Genomic DNA, 19,667 nt, shown 5'->3' with positions numbered 1-19,667 from the left:
TGTTAGATCATAAATTATTGATTTTATCATTAACATACATGCATTTTGAAAAATCTAAGACTTCAATAAATTTTAATGATGCATTTCATAATAGTTACTATGATAGATTGGCAATTGCAAAACTTTTAGTATATATTTACTATCTGCCATTGCACCTTCATTTGGTGCAAGCGCTAGTTATAAATCTTAATTAGGTGATCCCAAATAAATAACGAAAACCCTAAACCATCCCCATTCGTTTCGTCAATTGACCATCATACGCCGACTTAGGCATATGGCGATCCTTATCCATAAATAATAAATATAAAAGCAGAGAATTAACTAATTATATAAGAAATTTAGAACTTGACCTAATTTTGCCCTTAAAATAGTAGAGGAGGCGAGCAAACCGTTTGCGGAGCAGTCCGTAGCTGCCCTCCCTTCGCACCCATTTCTGTGTTAATGGAGCTTCGGCCCATACTTCTTTGAAAAATAAAAAAAATCAAAAAATTTATGCAAAAATTCAAAATAATCTTCATTCCCTTCCTTTTTCCATCTGTTACAGATCTACGCAAGGCTAAATTTTTCTTCCTGTCGTTGAGTTCTTCGCGGTTTCGTCCCTTGGAAAATTTTTAAGAGTGTATTTTTGAAGAGTTTGACGGCGGCTCTGCTATTATTTTTGAAGAAGAGAAGAAATAAACGCTTCTCGAAAACATAAAAAAAAAGTAGAAAATTAGAGGAGAAATGGCACAGGTTCAAATCCAACCCCAACCCCTGGGTGCAGCGGGTGTGGGCCAGCAGCAGGCGGGCAACAATTCCTCGCTGTACGTTGGGGATCTGGAGCCCAATGTTACGGATGGTCAGCTTTACGAGCTCTTTCAGCAGATTGCTCCCGTTACCTCTGTTCGCGTTTGCAGAGATGTCACTACCAAGACTTCTCTCGGTTACGCCTATGTAAATTACGGCTCTGCTGAAAATGGTATGCATGCTCTCGCTTTCATCTGTATTTTAAGGGTTTATCATGCTCTTTATCAGTTAGGTTTTGTTTCTCGCTTTCAGTGTAGGTTTTGTTTCTCGTTCTCAGTTTTTCTTTAGTATTTTTTTGATCGGTAATTTACTGGAGTTGTCCGTTCCATGGCTTATTGGAGCACAATCTGGGTCCCAGTTTCTGGGCACAGCTTGCATTACCATATTCCTTGCTCAAGACCTAATCTCTTAGGGCACGAACTTCCCTAGCTAGTCGACAGGCTTACCAGGCAATTTACCTGGGTCTTCATTGTGGTAACGCACTTAGTCACTGCCGTGCCTACCCTCGTTCTCCGTTTTTATCATTTTTACTGTTCAGTCAGGCAGGCAAATATCGAGAGCTGAGCAATTACCTTGGTAGTAGAGCCCTTTTTCATAAGAAGTTCTACTATAATGGGGTATTGCTTCGCTTTTCCCGTTTTCCTAGATAGTTGGTTTTGGCAAAAATTAAGAGGGGAGTTATGTATTTTGCTGGCAAGTCAATTTTTTGAGGAGAACCAGATGATCAGACTTCTCTTTGCAATGTTGTTAATAAAATCCTTTCATGTAAATATCACATTTATCTTGAACGCAGTTTAAATTCTGTGCTCCGATAGGTTCTTCTACACAATTAAGTGGACCAGAAAATTTACGCTCTGTCGTCTGAGAGGTTCTTTTACACAGAATTGGGCTTTAAAATCTAGCTTTTGTCGTTTGATAGCCTATATAACTCGGTATTCGATTCCGAAATTATGTTGGTCGTGCTACAATAATATGATATATAATGGTTGGTTTTGGATCTTTTTTTCCTTGAGATTTAGATTGATTAGGGATAACTTATCGCTGAACTGTAACTGTGTTGATTGGCATCAAAATGAAAATCCACTACATTGAAGAACCGTTAGGACAATAATTAAATGTTTTTACTTATTGCATTTCGTAGTGTTGCTTCCTTTTCAAATCAAACTACCACCCCTGTCTGTAAAAGTAAAGTTTTTGTGAAGAAATATCATTCCCTGGTATCTGTGGCATTACAATAACCCATAAATCAGCAGAGATAGGCTTGCTTTCATGGGGGTAATATCATTTATTGTTTTACTTAGTACGATAATGTAAGAGTACAAGTTTAGTTTAGCATTGTGTCAAGAGATTTATATCAGACATCTTATCGAAATGTTTACCCACTAGGCAAGTTATACATAGAGTGATTGAATAGGTCCGAAGTGGTTTCAGCACCTTGTACTACTTTAAAATAATGTTTATGAAGGTAAGGGAAATTCAAAGATTAAATACTTAAAATTAATTCCTTATGTTGTTTCATGAATGAATATTTTAAATAGATGGTTTTGGTCTTAGCCTTTCATGTCTGGCATAGCCATTAGCTGTTTTCAACTCTTTGCACATGATAAAGGCTCTTCTCTCTGCACATGATAAAGTCTCTTCTCTTTGCACCTTGACTTAGTATACATCTTTGTATTGGTGTGGTCAATGCCTGTTTTTTGTAATGATTAGCAACACATCGTATTAAGCAGATATTATGTTTTCTATTCTCCATACTTGTTCTAATTGAGTTTAGGTTTTATCAGTGGATCATCAGTTTTATTGTCTTACTCTGATATTATTGCTTAACTAAATCTCATAGTTTTTGGGTGTTTATGGGCTTAAAAAATTGATTATACTCGTCAAATGGTATTTTGATGAGATAATTCAGGAGAATAGTAATTAGCACTCTTGCATGTCTGAACATCTCCAACATTCTAAGCTACTATGGGCACTCATTCTGGAGATGGAATAATGAGAATGTGGAACCGGGCAAGAGCCATAATTTGAGAATCAGAAGACATGCAAGGAACCAAGGGACAGCAGGCAAACCGAGAGCCAAAATGTGCACAGCTCACCCACAAACAAAAAATAGTTGGCACAAAAATAGTGAATTCCAGTTGGGAATGGTTGAGAGCGTGGATGAGGTGTTGGAAAGGAAATATTGGGGTGCAATATAGAGGGATCTTATTATTGTTGGTAATTAGCACTATTTTGCATCTCTGACCATCCACCACATTCCAAGGCACTGTGGTCCATTGTTTTGGAGATAGTATGAAAAGAGTGTGAAACCAAGCGATAGGCCATAATTCAAAAACAAAACTACATCCAAGAAACCAGGGGACAGCAGGCAAACTGAGATGAAATATGCACAACTCACTGCGAAACTTAAAAAATGGCACATACGTAGTGAATTTTAGTTGTGGACAGTTGCGGTTGTGGATGAATTTGGAAATGAAACATTGAAACTGAATGTTGGAAAGCAATTTAGGGGGATCTAAAGTGCTTTTGTCCACACAGCAACAGCAAAATAAATAATAAAAAGGAAGCTTTGGCCAAAAGGGGATGTTTAGGAAAAGGAGGAAAGCTAGTTTTTGGAGCAGAAAATGCTCATCCTTCTTACCTGAACATTTAGAAGGCCTTAGAAGAATGTTTTAGAGGGAATCGGAGATCTGAATTGCAGATAAGATGGTGAATAATAAAGAAACTGTAATGGGACTTCCTTCTGTGAGCTAAAATCAGTTTGAGTTTTGTTGTTTTACTGCTTTGGCCATAAATGTAAATGTGGGAAGACTAAAATGTATATATTTCTCTCTAATGGTGAAGTTTTCAAACTTAAATGATGCCCATCAATTACTGTTAAAGTTATAGCTGCGATAGAGGTCTAAAATGATATCTATTCTCCTCTCCAACGTCTCTTATTTAATTTGTGGCTTCAGTTACTGTTTTCTTTCTTGCATTGCTTTGACTGCTGTCGGTGAGATGTCTATGTGGATGTTGGTGGAATATTTATGTGGCTGTGGGTGACTCTTCCCCTTCCATCGTGGAGCCTCTTCACTTGCCTTGCAATTCTTTATGTATATCGCTCTTCTGTTTTCGTGGTCTTCTTCTTCTTCGGCAGATTGATAGTCATATTGCTGGCTTCCAATTTTGTCTTGTAGCAAGTTGAGAATAATGTGTATGGAGAATTTTGTCTTGTAGCAAGTTGATCAGTAATATTTTATGAGTTTTCAGACTTATGAAGGTTTGTAGAATGTATATGTGATGTATCATTTGACTTAATTGTCATGATTGATCTGTAGAGAATCAAACTTATCTTATCTTATTGTGATTGATAGTAATCTGAAACAATCAACAGTTGTATTCATTTTCAGAGATATAATGAAGTTCATTTTTTGAGTGGGCTGGGTTTTTCACCCTCATGTGGAGGGTTTTCCCAGGATAAATTCTGTGTATCTTGTTTCAGATTTCTGTGTTGCTAAAACATTAACAATTACAACAGAAGAGAATGGAATGCAAGACTTGGGAAACAGGTCCAAGGGTAGCAGGATGTAACTTTTTTCAGCATTTCTAGACCCCTATACTGAAGATTAAGACTAAGTTTTGTGGGTTTTTGCTTCTCATGTTGAACAAGACAGAAATTTCAAGCGTCCAAGGCATGTTAGAAGTCATTTTCTTTAAATTTTATTTTATTTTTGGTAAGCCACACTTCTCTTATTTGAATTGGAGTTGTGTACACTAATATTTCTTATCTTGCGGACGGAATTATTTGAATTTATTGAAGATTTGTTGCTGGATTAAGCTTTGAATACAAACAGGGGGAGAAATTTATTTAAACCTCCTTGTGCACTTTGATTTGTAGGAGGTTTTAGGTGTTTTGTTGAATTAATCTTTAACTTGTCTACATTAGTTTTGTATTGAAGTTGGTTGAGTATTGGGTAAATAAAGATGGCTGGCCTAAAGGGGATTTAATGCTACTGGGGTTAGGAGAGGTAGAAGAGGGCCAAGAGAAGACTCAAATGGAGAGCTAGAGAGAATGGAAGCTTAGGAGGTTAAACTATATTACATGAAGAATTTGAGAAGGGAGCCTTCTATTGGGGCTCAAGATCTCATGGAAAGAATACAAGAAGGGAAGCAAGAGCCTTCTATTGGGGCCCAAGATCTCATGGAAAGAATACAAGAAGGGAAGCAAGAGATTTTAATGAAAATAAAATAGGGAGAGCTTACATGAACACAAATCAAATTTTCAAGCTAAAATGACACTCGTGCTTATTGTGAGGTGGGAAGATATATTGATCATGTGAAACAAGGAATTTTTTAATGAAGATAAAATAGGAAACAATGGAGAGCTTACATACCAATGATGAATATTTCAGGCTAAAATGACTTCCGTGCATATCGTGATGTGAGAAGATACATTGATCATTTGAATCAGGGAAAGTAACAATCATCTTAGAAGAGAAAATCAACTTAAAATGCTTATTAAGAGTACCCAAATCATTTCAGGTTTCCACATTTGATGCATAGGAAAAAATTGAACCTTGTGTATGTATGGATTAAAAAATTGTATGTATATTTTGGGTTCAAGCCATAGTGTGATGGATAAGTTGTGGCATTGTTGTTGTTGCCACCAAAGTTCAAATCTCTGGAATCTTACTGTGATTGTGGGCTTTGTGCCCTTGCCGATCTAATGTGCTTGCAGGTTTGAACCTATGTGTGGATGCAGGCTTTGTGCTCCAAACCCTTGGTGGGCTAGTGTGCTTGCAGGCTTTGTGCCCTTGATGGGCAACTGTGCTCACGGGTTTGTACTATTCGCATTAATGCTGGGGATGATGTCCCTTTTTTGTGGCCTCACCTGGTTTGGGCCAGGTTAAAATCCTCTTCCCAGCCCTTCAGCTGCAGCTCACGTATAAAATAAGTGGATGTATATTTTAATATGAATCCAATTTATGACCTAGAAAAGATTTTGTTTGGAGGGAACTGCATAATGATAGTTGGCACCATCATGATGTAGATGTCTGAAATGGTCATCAAGATGATAAAAGCTGGCTTTGTAAAGGATGTACAAAAGAGACATTATTCTCAAACTTTGATGGACGACCCAAGGACTAGTAAATAAAATTATTTTTTAAAATCTTTTTCTGGACAAGTGCAATTGATTTGAGGCTTGAGTTTTCTAGGTTATACTGAGCTCTTGTTCAGGGATGAGGGGGCTTATTTTTTGGATGGAACTTTTTGGAGACCATCTTTTAGGGGACAGGATTGCTAATGAAAAAAGGGTAAACTCAAAAACTTATGAAATTTTAAATATTCTTATCATAATATTGATAGTCGATCATCATAAATCAGAAAAAAATAATGTAATTTTAGAGATAATATAAGGCACTTATAGGTACTTCAGGTAATTGAAATTTTAGAGGCTTGAATTCAAATGTTTTTTTGCTGTAGGCGTTATTCAAAATGTTAATTCTATGTAATCTGTGTTTCATTTCTTGTGCTTGATTCTCACATGAATGAAATAAAACTGACTAAAAGCAATGATAATTTTCAAAATAATTAATTAGTGTGGCAACAAGCTATTAACATGTCCGAGAAAATAAAAATCTTGGATAACATCTTTTCATTTTCCTATATCATTGATAACATTTATCTTATTTGGATCAATTTTAGTCCTTGTCTTTTATGCAACATGACCGAACAATTTCATTCAAGTCTCGAATAATAGCAAGCATTCTTGCGAAGATAGTGGTGTGAATCGATATAGAAGATCATCCCACATTTCACACGTACACCACTAATCCAAAATGGTCTGTTTCCTTACTGCACAACTCTTTGGAAATTAATGAAATCCATGACAGTAGCCAAGGAGCATTCCACTATAAGTCTATAAGCATATATTCCTCATACTAAAATGTTTGTAATTTCCAGCTGAACTTCCACTTATGCAATTAGAAAACCATCCGAGAAGTTATAGATCTCGCTTCCTGATACTTATTTCAAATTAATGCCCTTTTTACAATTGGGAAAGGGATTCTTCTTGGTAACTATGTTGAGGCTTCAGAATCTCAACAAAATCCATATTTTTTTTGTTCTGGTCAATTTTTTGTTTTGACTTAGAAAAATTACTCGTCTACTGAACTGTAGGTGATGGTTCATTGTCCCCGGGATGGTTGGGGGATGCCTGTAAATCCCTTGGCTGTCCCAGGGACTGCTATCCATGCCTTGCTGTTTCTTTGGGAATTTGGTGTTGTGGGAACATGCTTGATTTATTTTGAAAATTGGGTACTATTGGGGGGCATTTTTGACCCTCTCTAACCCCAAAACATCTTATAGAGGGTAGAGGCCTGAAAATGTAGGTGATGTGTCCCTGGTACACAGTTTTTTCTTTTTATAAATTTCTATCACACTTTCACACACACACACACACACACACACACATATATAGATAGCACTTTAACACACACACACACATATATAGATAGCACTTTAAGACAAGGGTGAAAGCAGAAGTTTGGGGACTAAAAAGGAGCAAAAAAGTGGGGCGGAAAATTCTTCAGGGAAACAGATATTCATTTCAAGGTGAATGGATATTAATTTTGGCTCACACCCAAACCTAAATGGATGCTCTTTTTAAAATGGATATCTAAACATACAGATATATAGAGATAAAAAAAATTTGCAGCAAAGTATGCAAGAATCATATGATAGTTATAGTGACGGTATCAGAACCTCATCAATATCCTTTGGTTTGTCCATCAAAACAGTCCCCTCGAGTTGGTGTGCTTAACAATATCCCAGTATATTTCATCACCACTTGTCAGCTCATTACATCTTTTGCTAATTATACTACCTTTTTTTGGAATCCACTAAGGGTATTCTTGTACAATTTATTGTTGTCTTTGTTGATACAAATGCCACCATTTGATGGCCGTTTCTTGCTCATAGCATATGGGGAAAAACTGTTTTAATCATAAATTGAAGTTTTCTCATTTTATAATAGGTGGAACTCTAAACAATTTCAAAAAGATGGCATAACTTTCATATCAGGTAAGAGTGGAAAATTTTAGCCTTGTGAAGGAAAGTAGCTGCTGTGCATCCAACAAATGGAAACTGAGGAGGGAGCTATTCTCACAGCCATAGGGCTGTTCCAACTCCATTTCTTTGAAGCCTTTCAACATACCCACTAATTTCAATCTACGGAATTTTGTCTCATCCTCGTTCATTTCTCTATCCTTATATCTTGCCGTGTCTATGGACTGTTCTAGGTACTAATAGTCACAGGCATCAAACCTGTAATCACTATTTGTCTACCTTTTAATCACAGCAAACTGTTTTGCAGGAAATTTGAACTTTGCTTTGATACCATTTTGTTAGACCACTCAGATTAGCCCTAACAGTGCACCTATAGATTTCACACTAGCATAACAATTTTTCTAATATAAGATGAAAAACTTAAAAACATTTACTTAGTTCATAGGAACATCCATAGAAATTTCAAAATGCTTGAAAGAGCTAAGAACAGTATGGAAAACAAGCATACAAGACTGAAGAACTTATATTTAAATTTAGCCTGACAAAACACTTATTGGTGAAGACTCTAGCAAGAGTGAGCTACCTGAGCTCCCCAATCCCTATAATTCATTCACTTTAGAAACGAGTTGATTATGAGAATCTCTAGAACCAGAAATGAGTTGATGACTCGTTACAACTGAGCTCAACATATACTTTGCTTTTCACAACTCAATGAAAATTCTTTATAATCTGCTGTTCTAGAAAGCTAAACAATACATGAAGACTGATTCAAGTGCCAAATTTGGCCACATGTTCCTCACTTTCATTCAATATACCCCATGCCTTGAAAAGATTAAGTTCTTCACCAAATAGATGCAGAGTAGAAGAAGGGACACTGTTTCCAACTGTTTCTTTATATCCAGAAGACAATGACAAAATTGCCTGTCGATGTGGCAAAAATTTAACAACTAGGGTGGTTGCATAATCATCTCTTGCATGAACCCCCGACTGTGGAAACTGCCAGGCAATAATGAAATCATTTTATGCAAGTGGTGGCTTTGTCTCCAATTACAGGGTACTGCATTTTTCCATCTGTTCCCCTATTTTCTGACCTCCCTTGATGTTCCAGACCACAACAAGGTCTCTTCAGCACTGGGAATTGACTTGGCTTTGAAACCAAAATGGTAAGGAAAAGATTATTTGCAAATTCGACTAAAAATGACAACTTTTTAGCTGATGATCGAATTGCTGCAATCTGATTTACAGATCACATATGATGAAGAAGAATGCCAAGCGAGTTTATCTACGGGTAGCAGACTCTATAATGATTTGTGTCATATGAAGTCTCTGCATTACTGAATCACTTTTATGAACCATATGAATGTTGCAGGTCTTCTTTTGGAATGGGTTCTTGCTGTGAACAAAGAAAAGGTGATTCTGTTTTGGGGGCTTGTGAAGCCATGTACACAAGCTAAGTCACAAGGTTCGAGTTCAAGTTCGACTTCGGCAGCTATGGAGTTCGGATGAAGTTCGGCAAGGGCAAAAAGTTCGGAAAAAAAATTCGGCATCAAATTCGCCTTATATAATTTTTTTTTTTAAATTAGTAATATATCCAACAAATTATCAATATAAAGTTAAGATTGCAACATTCTTAATATAAACCATAGGAAACATGTGATATCATGATTGTCAAGTTTTTTTTTATCAAAAAGATACAATCAAACGTCGAGACTTTAGAACTTCAAAAAAGCTACAAGCCTACAAGTCATCAAGACTGCGAAGATGTTTTTAGTCAAAAAGGTATAATCAAAATTCAAGACTATAGAGCTTCAAAAAAGCTCTAGGTCGTCAAGAGCACATGGCTGAGTTGCTGCTGTAGCATCATCATCATCAGTATCACTGCCCAATTCATCATCCACAAAGTCATCCTCAGGCTCATCTGCAACTCCAGTTACCATGCCTTCTGAAATTTGTTGTTGTGAAGAAGATGTGGAGTCATTTGCTGATCTATTCATGAACAATTTTAAATTGCTCCGAATGTAGACAAGATCTCCCAACTTTCCGGACAGCAACTTGTTCCTCTTTTTGGAATGGATGTGGTCAAAGCAACTCCAGTTCCTCTCACAAGCTGATGAACTGGCTCCCTGACTCAATATTCGAATGGCAAAGCGTTGTAGTTCAGGATTTTGTGCTCCATAGCTCATCCACCATTTATAGCCAGGTACCTCATCTCGTGTCATATCATCTCGGGCTGCTTCTATTCCAAACAACCCTTCTACTCTCCTGTATTTCCAACTTTGGTCTCTAATTAGACCTGCAATTGTTCTATCTTGTTCAAACCTGCTAATGGCTTCATAAAACCCTGGCATGATTTCAGGATCAGCTTGTCTATCAATATGAAATAACTTAGGCTCCAAATAGCATGCTGCTGCATGCAAAGGTGTGTGCATCATCTTCCATCTGGAATCAACTGTCTCCCAAATCTCCATGTACTCTGCTTCTACATTATTTAGTGCTCGCTGAATAGATTCCTTACAACGGTCCATGCTTTCATAAAGCATGCCAAGGCAAGGAGTGTCACCATCCACCATACGAAGAACATCAACAATTGGTCCACATATATTCAAAACTTTTGCTCCACTCTCCCAAAAGTTGCTACTCAAAATGATTTGCTCTATTTTCTTCCCCTTAGCACTTTTAGAAAGTGCTGAACTTTCCCGCTCATTGGAACAAACAACCAATCTCAAAGCTGCTTTCTCTTCAATCACTCTTTTCAAAGTGATATAAAATGAAGCAAACCTTGTGTCACAAGGCCTCAACAACTCCCTAGATGCATGTTGCCTGTATAGACTCAATGTGAGACGGTGGTTTCTAATGAAATTTGCCACTGCTCTTCCTCTATGGATTGCTTCATGTATCCATGGGAATTTTGCCAAGTCATGAAGTAGCAAATCTAGACAATGGGCTGCACATGGGCTCCAATATATCTGTGGGTGCTTCTCTACAATCAGCTTCCCAACACCCACACAATTCGCTGCACTATCAGTAACCACCTGAACCACATTTTCCACCCCTACTTCAAGAATGGCTTCATCTAGTATCTGAAAAATATATTCTGAAGTTTTCTTCTGGTTCATGGTGTCAATCACTTTCAAGAAGACAACACCTTCAAGGCAAGCTACTAAAACATTAATCAATGGCCTTTGACATATATCTGACCATCCATCACTCAATATGGTGCAACCTGTTACTTTCCAAGAAGCTTTGACCTCAACTAACTTTTCTGTCACTCTATCTTTTGACCTCTCTAAAAGAGTTGTTTTGAAAGCCTCTGAAGTTGGAGGTGTGTACCCTTTGCCAAACTCTGCAACTTTCTGAATTGCATTACGGAAATGAGGATTTCTTGCCACGTTGAATGGAATGGCACTTGTATAAAACAAATCAGCAAATGCATCATCCACTTATTGTTTCTCTACTGGTTTCCAAAAGCTTTTCAGTGTTCCACTTTCTCCTGATGCACTTGTGGCCTTAGGTAAACTGGAAGAGGCATTGGGTAAACTGGAAGAGGAAGAGATAGATGTGAACCTGGACACATCCTCTTGAATTCTTTGTTTTTTTTGTGTCGTCTTGAGCATTCCTACAATCGAAGAGGACTGTTCTCTTTCTAAACCAGCTCTCATTTCTGCAGTCACTTTTGGACATGCACTAACACCTCCTCCTTTACCCCCACTGATTCCAAGTAAGTGGTCTCTTGCCCTTGTTAAACTTCCTTTGAAAGGTTTCTTACATTCCTTACAAAAGAGCTCATTACCATCATGTGTCACATATTTCCATACTAGAGAATCTGATTTTTTAGGAGGCATTTTGTTACAATCTGTAATGTTTCAAAAGAAAAACGATATTTAGTATTTAAATTATTTACATTCTATTTAAAAAACATCAAAACTAAATATATGAAATTTTTACTTTTGACTCTAAAAAGGAAAAGTAATATTAAATTATATTTCAATAAGCATAAAACAAAAATATATCAATTTTTATTATAAAATCTGAATATATCTTCTAAAACATGTTTTATCTTTTTATGTAAAACATAAAACATATAAAATATAAAAACATCTATTTAAAATATAAATTAGAAAACATAAAATTTATCTAAAATACAAATATTATTATTAAATATAAAATTTATCTTAATATCTAATAAAACATAAAAATATAAAAATATTTATATAAAAGATTGGAGAATATCTTAATATCTCTAATAAATATAAAATATAAAAACATTTAAATATAAATATAAAATATCTTAATATAAATATAAAACATCTTAATATCTTAATATAAATATAAAATATAAAAACATTTAAATATAAATAAATAATAATCTATATAGAATATAAAATATTAATAATATCTAATAAATTATTATAAAATATAAAAAAAAAGGTGGGAAGAAATAATGGCGTACCTGAACGCTGAACACGCAGGCCCGAATGGAGATCACGTAGGGTGATGGAGATCACGGCGCGAACACATAGGCGCCCGAATGGAGATCATGGCGCAAACACACAGGCGCCCGAATGGAGATCACGACGCGAACACACGCAGGGTGCGAACTGCGAACACACAGGCGCCAACAGCAGGCGCGAACACGACACGCACAGGCACGAACACGCAGGGTCAGGGACGAACACGGCACGCACAGGCACGAACACGCGACGCACAGGCACAACGCGAGTGGAAAAACAAACAGAAAACCCTATTCTGCGCGGTGCGATAATATTTATTAAAAAAAATGACATAAACCCTAAAAAGCGCCAACAAAAAAATGCTTCGAAAACCGGGACGAACTTTAGGTGTATTTTTACAATTTTTTGGCAGCGTTTATGGGTTCGCCGAATTTCGAACTCCAAGCCAGAGGTTCGGCGAACTCTGTGACTTAGTACACAAGTATTGTTACACGGTAAAGTTGAGAAATAGACCCCAAGATTTAAAAGGTCCTTTGATTACTTGGAAAAAAAGGAGCAATTGGGGGTTGTTATCATCATCCATCCCCAAAATGCCAGATAACCAAATGTTAATTTACTAATGGCATTTTTTTTCCGTTTTTCCCCAATTATTCAGTTTCTTCAAAGATGATTTAGTTAAGAACATATTCTAATAAAAGGAAATATGGGAAGACTCATTACAATTATACAGTTTTATGATTGCATCACAGTGATGGTCCACTGTGGGGAGTAGTATCTGTGTACAGTATTTTGGCCATGGGAATGATCTGCCAGTGAAGCTTATTGTAAATCTGTTGCTCAGGAAGCACTTTTTGCTAGGCTTTAGTTCAATGGTGGCTTATTATATTCATATGTTCTGTAGTTGTGTATAAATTTTTAATATATGATTGTTTTGTGAGTAAATTTAGGTTTTTCATGTTGTAAGTTATCCTTTTTATTTGTATCAAAATTTAATAATATGAATCTGATTATGATTTCTGCAGCTGGTAAGGCCATAGAGGCACTGAATTTTACTCCTATTAATGGAAAGCCTATTCGAATAATGTATTCACACCGCGATCCCAGCATACGCAAGAGTGGAGCTGCAAATATATTTATCAAGGTAACAGACTTTGTTATCTTCTTTGTATTGCCTTGTATGAATGTGAAAATTATTTCTTAAGCAAGAGTGGAGCTGCAAATATATTTATCAAGGTAATAGACTTTGTTATCTTCTTTGTATTGCCTTGTATGAATGTGAAAATTATTTCTTAAGCCTGTATATGGTGATGATTTGTGTTAAATTTGGTTATGTTGAAGGAAGTAACTTATTGTCAACTTTTCCATCTGTATGTGAATCACACTTATCTGACTCTTTAAAACTACATGGCATTGTTTCTACAGAACCTTGACAAAGCCATAGACAACAAAGCTCTGCATGATACTTTCTCAAATTTTGGACCTATTCTTTCTTGCAAGATTGCAACAGATGCATCAGGGCAATCTAAAGGATACGGATTTGTGCAATTTGAACAAGATGATGCAGCACAGAATGCCATAGAGAAACTGAATGGGATGCTTTTGAATGGCAAACAAGTATTTGTTGGACCATTTATGAGAAAGCAGGAACGTGAGCAAGCAAATGGAAAAGTTAAGTTTAATAATGTTTTTGTTAAAAATTTATCAGAATCAACCACTGATGAGGATTTGAAGAGAAGCTTTGGAGAGTATGGATCAATTACAAGTGTGGTAGTTATGAGGGATTCAGAAGGAAAGTCAAGATGTTTTGGGTTTGTGAATTTTGAAAATGCAGATGATGCAGCAAACGCTGTTGAATTTCTTAATGGTAAGAAAGTTGAAGACAAGGAGTGGTATGTTGGAAAAGCACAGAAGAAGTCTGAGAGAGAGTCTGAGTTGAAAGGGAAATATGAACAGATGCTAAAAGAGAGGATTGAGAAACTTCAAGGGGTCAATCTTTATTTAAAGAATCTAGATGATAGCATTGATGATGAGAAGTTGAGGGAACTGTTTTCTGTGTTTGGTAACATCACTTCTTGCAAGGTATGGCATGGCTTTTTATAATTGATTCAGATAAATGATCAAAATATCTATATTACTTTTACTTTTGCCTGGCTTTTTTGTATAGATTTACTAAATTTATCATGTGATGTGTTCTTCTATAACTACTGGTTCATTCCTGACACAATTTTATTTTATTTTCAAAATCATTCAGGTAATGAGAGATCCCCATGGGCAGAGTAGGGGCTCTGGTTTTGTGGCCTTCTCAACTCCAGATGAAGCATCTCGAGCTGTAAGTAATGGCTTTTCTCTAGTTGAATGAAAATGTTCATTAAATATTTTGAACTACTGAAACTTGCTTCTGATATCACATGTCTTAAGATTGTAAGTTTCTGTCTGTAGCTTGCAGAAATGAATGGGAAAATAGTAGTCAGCAAGCCACTCTATGTTGCTCTGGCTCAGCGCAAAGAAGAGAGAAGAGCAAGGTTACAGGTACTTTTTTCTATTCTTATTTCACAGCATAAGACATTAAGTATGGACCTATGTTATCTTGATAGAACTAATTCTGAAAAGTGTAGAAAAGGGTGTTCATGAGGATAGAGGGGGTGGGAGGGTATTATTGGATAAGTTCGGGTGGGAATTTAGGAATTGTAGGGTTCCCAGTGTGTGTTGCTAATCTATAAAGCATACGATGAACTATATGTGTGTGTTTACTGCTGGATTGTGTTTGTTTACTCAAGATATTGCTGTAATTGTATGACTTTGGCAATTATTGATTCAGAATGTCTATTTGGTTGGTTGGGATTATTAGTCTGTCAGTGGGTGGCATGCCATACTAATTTGGGGTTCTCTTGATTGTTTTATGCAGGCTCAGTTCTCACAAATGCGAAATCCGGTTGGTGTGGCTCAAGCTATGCCAACTCGTCTTCCCATTTACCCTCCTGGAGGTCCTGGTCTAAGCCAACCAATGTTCTATGGACAGGGACCACCTGCGCTTATGCCACCTCAAGTAAATGAAATATCTATATGCTAATCAATTCAGAGTTCATTTTGATTCTTTGCAAATGCTATCTTATCAAAGGAAAGGATGTGCATCAGCCTTTGTTTGGTGACCTGAAATAAAAAGCTCTACTTTCATCAGTTTTTACTTGTATCCTAATGTTCTTATATTACAACAAATTGTCTTTTTAGCATGTCATGCCTAGAAAACCATTTCAAATTTTTGCAAGTTCCTCATCCAGGATTGTGATGATTGGTAATTTGTGATGTGATGCCAATTTTGCTGCAGGCTGCTGGATTTGGTTATCAGCAGCAGCTTGTCCCTGGTATGAGGCCAGGAAATGCACCTATTCCAAATTTCTATCTTCCTCTTGTTCAACCACAACAGGGACAACGATCTAATGTTAGGCGGAGTGGAGCTGCACCCATACAACAGCAGCAGCAGCAGATGCCACTTATACCTCAACAGGCAAAATACTTCTATCTGCATTTTTGAATTATTGTACATGAATTTTGGTTTTTAACTATCTTTATCTAGTTTACATGTATTATAAAATTTCTTCTCCTCTGCTTGTCTGAACAGATGCTACCTCGGAATAATCGCGTTTATCGTTATCTGCCTGGAAGGAATGTTAATGACATGCATTTGCCTGGAGTAGCTGGAGGAATGCTTCCTGTTCCACTAGACATGGGTGGTATTCCTTTACGTGGTACCGAGTCAGCTATAGCACAGCCCATGCCCATTGGTACTTTGGCTTCAGCTCTTGCAAATGCAAGTCCTGAGCAACAGAGGACGGTAAGGATCAGGATCCTTTGCTTCCATAAAAGCTTGCTCTGAACAAATTCATGTTATGTTTAGACAGTTTGGATGTCGTTATTGCTTTGTTTTATATTTGTAGAATTTTATTACCCTTTTTCCTAACGCACAGGGATGCTATTTGCAGATGCTTGGAGAAAGTCTGTATCCTTTGGTGGATCAGTTGGAACATGATCATGCAGCTAAAGTTACTGGAATGCTTCTGGAAATGGACCAGCCTGAGGTTCTCCATCTACTGGAATCTCCTGATGCCTTAAAGGCTAAGGTTGCAGAAGCCATGGATGTTCTGAGAAATGTTGCGCAAGCTCAGGCGACTGCTCCAGCTGATCAGCTTGCAGCTTTGTCTATAAATGAGCCTCTTGTTTCTTGAGGCAATGAGACCTCTAGTTTACTTACTTTTTCAAGAGTGGACTGAGTTTCTAGTATGCGGGCTAAATAACTAGAGAAACATAGGAAATTTACAATAGCATGTTAACTCGAGTTTTTTTTTTTGTCTTGCGAGGTTTGAAGCAGACTAATAGACATGCAAGCTCTATTTTGTTCTTCAACTTCCAGGTTCTGTTTTGGCATGTGTGGAATTTGAAGTAGATCATTATTAGAGAACAAGCGACCTATATATAATTTTCTAACTTAAAAGGTTTTGTTTTGGCATGTGTGGATTTTGAAGTAGATCATTATTAGAGAGCAAGTGATTTATATATTGTTCGCTTACTAATCTCAGAGAACATGACCACTCTCTCTCTCTCTCTATGTATTTCCTTGATTTGAGAGGTGTTATGTTTAAATTGTTGACAATCTTTTAAGATGCTTTAATTGCTGGTACAAATATTTGATATGTTGGCTATCCTGTGAATGTTTGCTCTGGCGATTGTATTCGTTACTTGTTGTAGAAACAATTGATGAATGCTTGTATGATTTAAAACTATGTATTGTTAGAAGGGAACACAGTGACCTATACCATGAAGTAGACTTTTATTAAGAGAATAAGTGACACATGTATTTTTCTCTAACTAACAGACTTTGTTTTGGTTTCTGAGAAGTTTGGAAATCTTACGGAACATGCGACATATATATTCCTGATATGAGAGGTTGTATTTAAACTGATTTGTCTTACAATTGTCTTTTTAAGATGCTTTAAATTGCAAGTAAACATTTGATTTCTTGGTTTTGTTCTGACAGTATTGTGCATTAGGTACTTGTTATGGACAACAATTTATGAATGCTTGTATGTTTTAATCCTATGTTTTGTTAGTAGAGAACAAGTGACCAACCATGAAGTGGACCCTTTATCAGAGAATATGTGTCTTATGTATTGTTATCTAAAACAAATTTTGTTAGTGTGAGAGAAATTTGAAGTACATACGGCACATGTGCTATAATAATTCTGATCCGAGAGGTTATATTTAAATTGATTCGTCTTATGACTGTCTTTTTAAGATGCTTTAAAGTGGAAGTAGACATTTGATATGTTGGTTTTCTGCATGGTGATTGTTAGACACAGTCCAAAATTTCTGATTGTATATTTTTGTTAGCATACGTCTTCCAGAGTTCATATTGTATTTACATTAATGCCTCAAGAAGAAACTGCGTCCTTTGAATCGATCATAAGGAAGAGGGTTAATTTTTGTCTAAAAAGGACTTGGTTAATATTTGTTTTTATTTGGTCTTGTCCCTGATATAATTAAATAGTAAATTTAATTGCTTTATTTTAAGGCCCCAAATTTAATAACAAATCTTTCGGGCCATTTGTAACCTTTCTGAAAATCGCCATTTCAGAGGTGAAAGACCCTAATCGGTATTTGCAATATCAGTGAGATTTTTCATCCTATTTACCCTATTCGGTATTTGCAATTTCAGTAAGATTCACCCACCCTATTTTGTTTTGTGTACTGGTATTTGCAATTTTAGTAAGATTCACCCACCCTATTTTGTTGTGTGTACTTGTTTTGGATCTGGCAAATCTTGAATCTCATCATTGTTTACTTTTTCCAGTTGCATATCTGTTAATCTGATATACATGCATAAGGGATTCTTAATATTTAGAGTTCATTATTTACGGAAGATCAACCCTCACCTCAACAATACATCCTCATCGTACATTCCCACTGTACATCTCACCTCGTTGTACACCCTCACCTACATCGTACGATTCCACACCCCATCGTACATACCCATTGTACACCCTCATCGTAAGGTTCCACACCCTCGTCGTATGTAACACCTCCACATCTCACCCTCAACCTCACACTCACCCTCACCCTCACCCTCACCCTCACCCTCACCATACGGTCACACCTCGTACACTCACAACCTTACCATACATTAACAAAGGAACATTAGAGTGGGGTATCAGAGCTGGTGCATTAGGAGGGTATCGTTCGGTGGATGCAAGTGTACACTAGGAGGTACTGTTCGGTTGATCGAATGGGGTAAACATGACCTTGTAAGAGAAGTCATGGCACTATGAAGGGAGCTAACCAGAAGCCAAACTCAACTCAATAACACCATAACCAGAGGGGAGCAACGACAACAAATCATGGAGGAAAATGTATGACAATTGGCCTTGGGAAAAACGAATGGAGAATAGAATGGGTAGGGCGATGATTTGGTCACTGGAAGGTCAAACATCGAACACACACATTCACGGCTGCTGTTGCCGACTTTTTTTTAGAAATCAGAAGCGCCACGCGAAGAGCAAGAACCCACCTTTCAAGAGATGTAAGCATAGTTGAACCAAGAGTGGAGGGATGCAAATCTCGAGGGGGACATATCCTTCAAGGATTATGTTGAGCTCCAGATGAAATACTTGGGAAACAAAAGTCGGGGCTATCATGGACACTATAACAATGACATCAAGCGGAAGGTTGGCAAGATCAACTTGTCATTCTTTGATGGGACCGGAGCATCCTTGACACGAGCTTGGGTTCGAAAAGTAGATACCTACTTCCAACTCAACTCAATGCTCGAAGATGAAGCTATCAAGTTTGCAACACTTCCGCTGGAAGGAGTCGCGCATGAATGGTGGCATCATGGGATGGTCACTCTTGGCCATGACCAGATAACTTCCTATGCTGACTTCATGGAGAAGCTCATAGATCGATTTGACGGGAAGGATCCAGAACTCAATTTCAAGGAGCTAGCGTAACTAAAAGATTGGGTGAAAGATTGAGTGAAAGGGTTCAACCCCAGCATGCTCACGAAAGCAATAAAAAAGGCTCATAATGTGGCAACATCTTCATCTTCCAGAAATTTTGCAAATACCAAACCACCATTCGTTCCGAAGGAGAAGGATAATAAACCTTTTTCGAAGAGGTCATCACTTGATGAAGCCATAAAGACAAGAACTCAGAAAGAAGAAACTTTATTTCACCTGCAAGGAGCCATGGGAACTAGGACACCGATGTTTGGGCAAAGGAAAGATTCACTATATTGAAGTGATGTCCGATGGAGAAGAGGAGCATGAGGAAAGTGAACCACCAAGGGAAGAATTTGCCGAAGAAACTAGCATGGCGGAGAGAATCTCCACA

General features: G+C 37.1%; 1 protein-coding gene across 1 annotated transcript; it reads left to right on the top strand.

Annotated features, from left to right (window-relative positions):
- The first annotated feature begins 336 nt into the window (after positions 1–336).
- On the top strand, positions 337–16,984 carry LOC131065717 (polyadenylate-binding protein 2). The gene is made up of 9 exons (XM_058000314.2): positions 337–958; positions 13,310–13,428; positions 13,710–14,366; positions 14,539–14,616; positions 14,727–14,816; positions 15,193–15,333; positions 15,613–15,792; positions 15,907–16,119; positions 16,268–16,984. Exons 1-9 carry the CDS (start codon positions 724–726, stop codon positions 16,508–16,510), a joined length of 1,956 nt encoding a protein of 651 aa, XP_057856297.2. The 5' UTR covers positions 337–723; the 3' UTR covers positions 16,511–16,984.
- Positions 16,985–19,667: the final 2,683 nt, after the last annotated feature.

This window comes from Cryptomeria japonica, chromosome 7 (assembly GCF_030272615.1).
Source record: "Cryptomeria japonica chromosome 7, Sugi_1.0, whole genome shotgun sequence".
NCBI lineage: Eukaryota > Viridiplantae > Streptophyta > Pinopsida > Cupressales > Cupressaceae > Cryptomeria > Cryptomeria japonica.
Note: the sequence above shows the minus strand (reverse complement) of the source record. Positions and strands in the feature narration are given on the sequence as shown.

What these genes read in the sequence shown, in the direction of transcription:
- LOC131065717 (XM_058000314.2), top strand. Translation starts at nt 724, where the DNA reads ATGGCACAGGTTCAAATCCAACCCCAACCCCTGGGTGCAGCGGGTGTG. An exon ending in CAGATGAAGCATCTCGAGCT is followed by an intron (nt 14,617 to 14,726) that starts GTAAGTAATGGC and finishes TTCTGTCTGTAG; the next exon opens with CTTGCAGAAATGAATGGGAA. An exon ending in TGCCACTTATACCTCAACAG is followed by an intron (nt 15,793 to 15,906) that starts GCAAAATACTTC and finishes TTGTCTGAACAG; the next exon opens with ATGCTACCTCGGAATAATCG.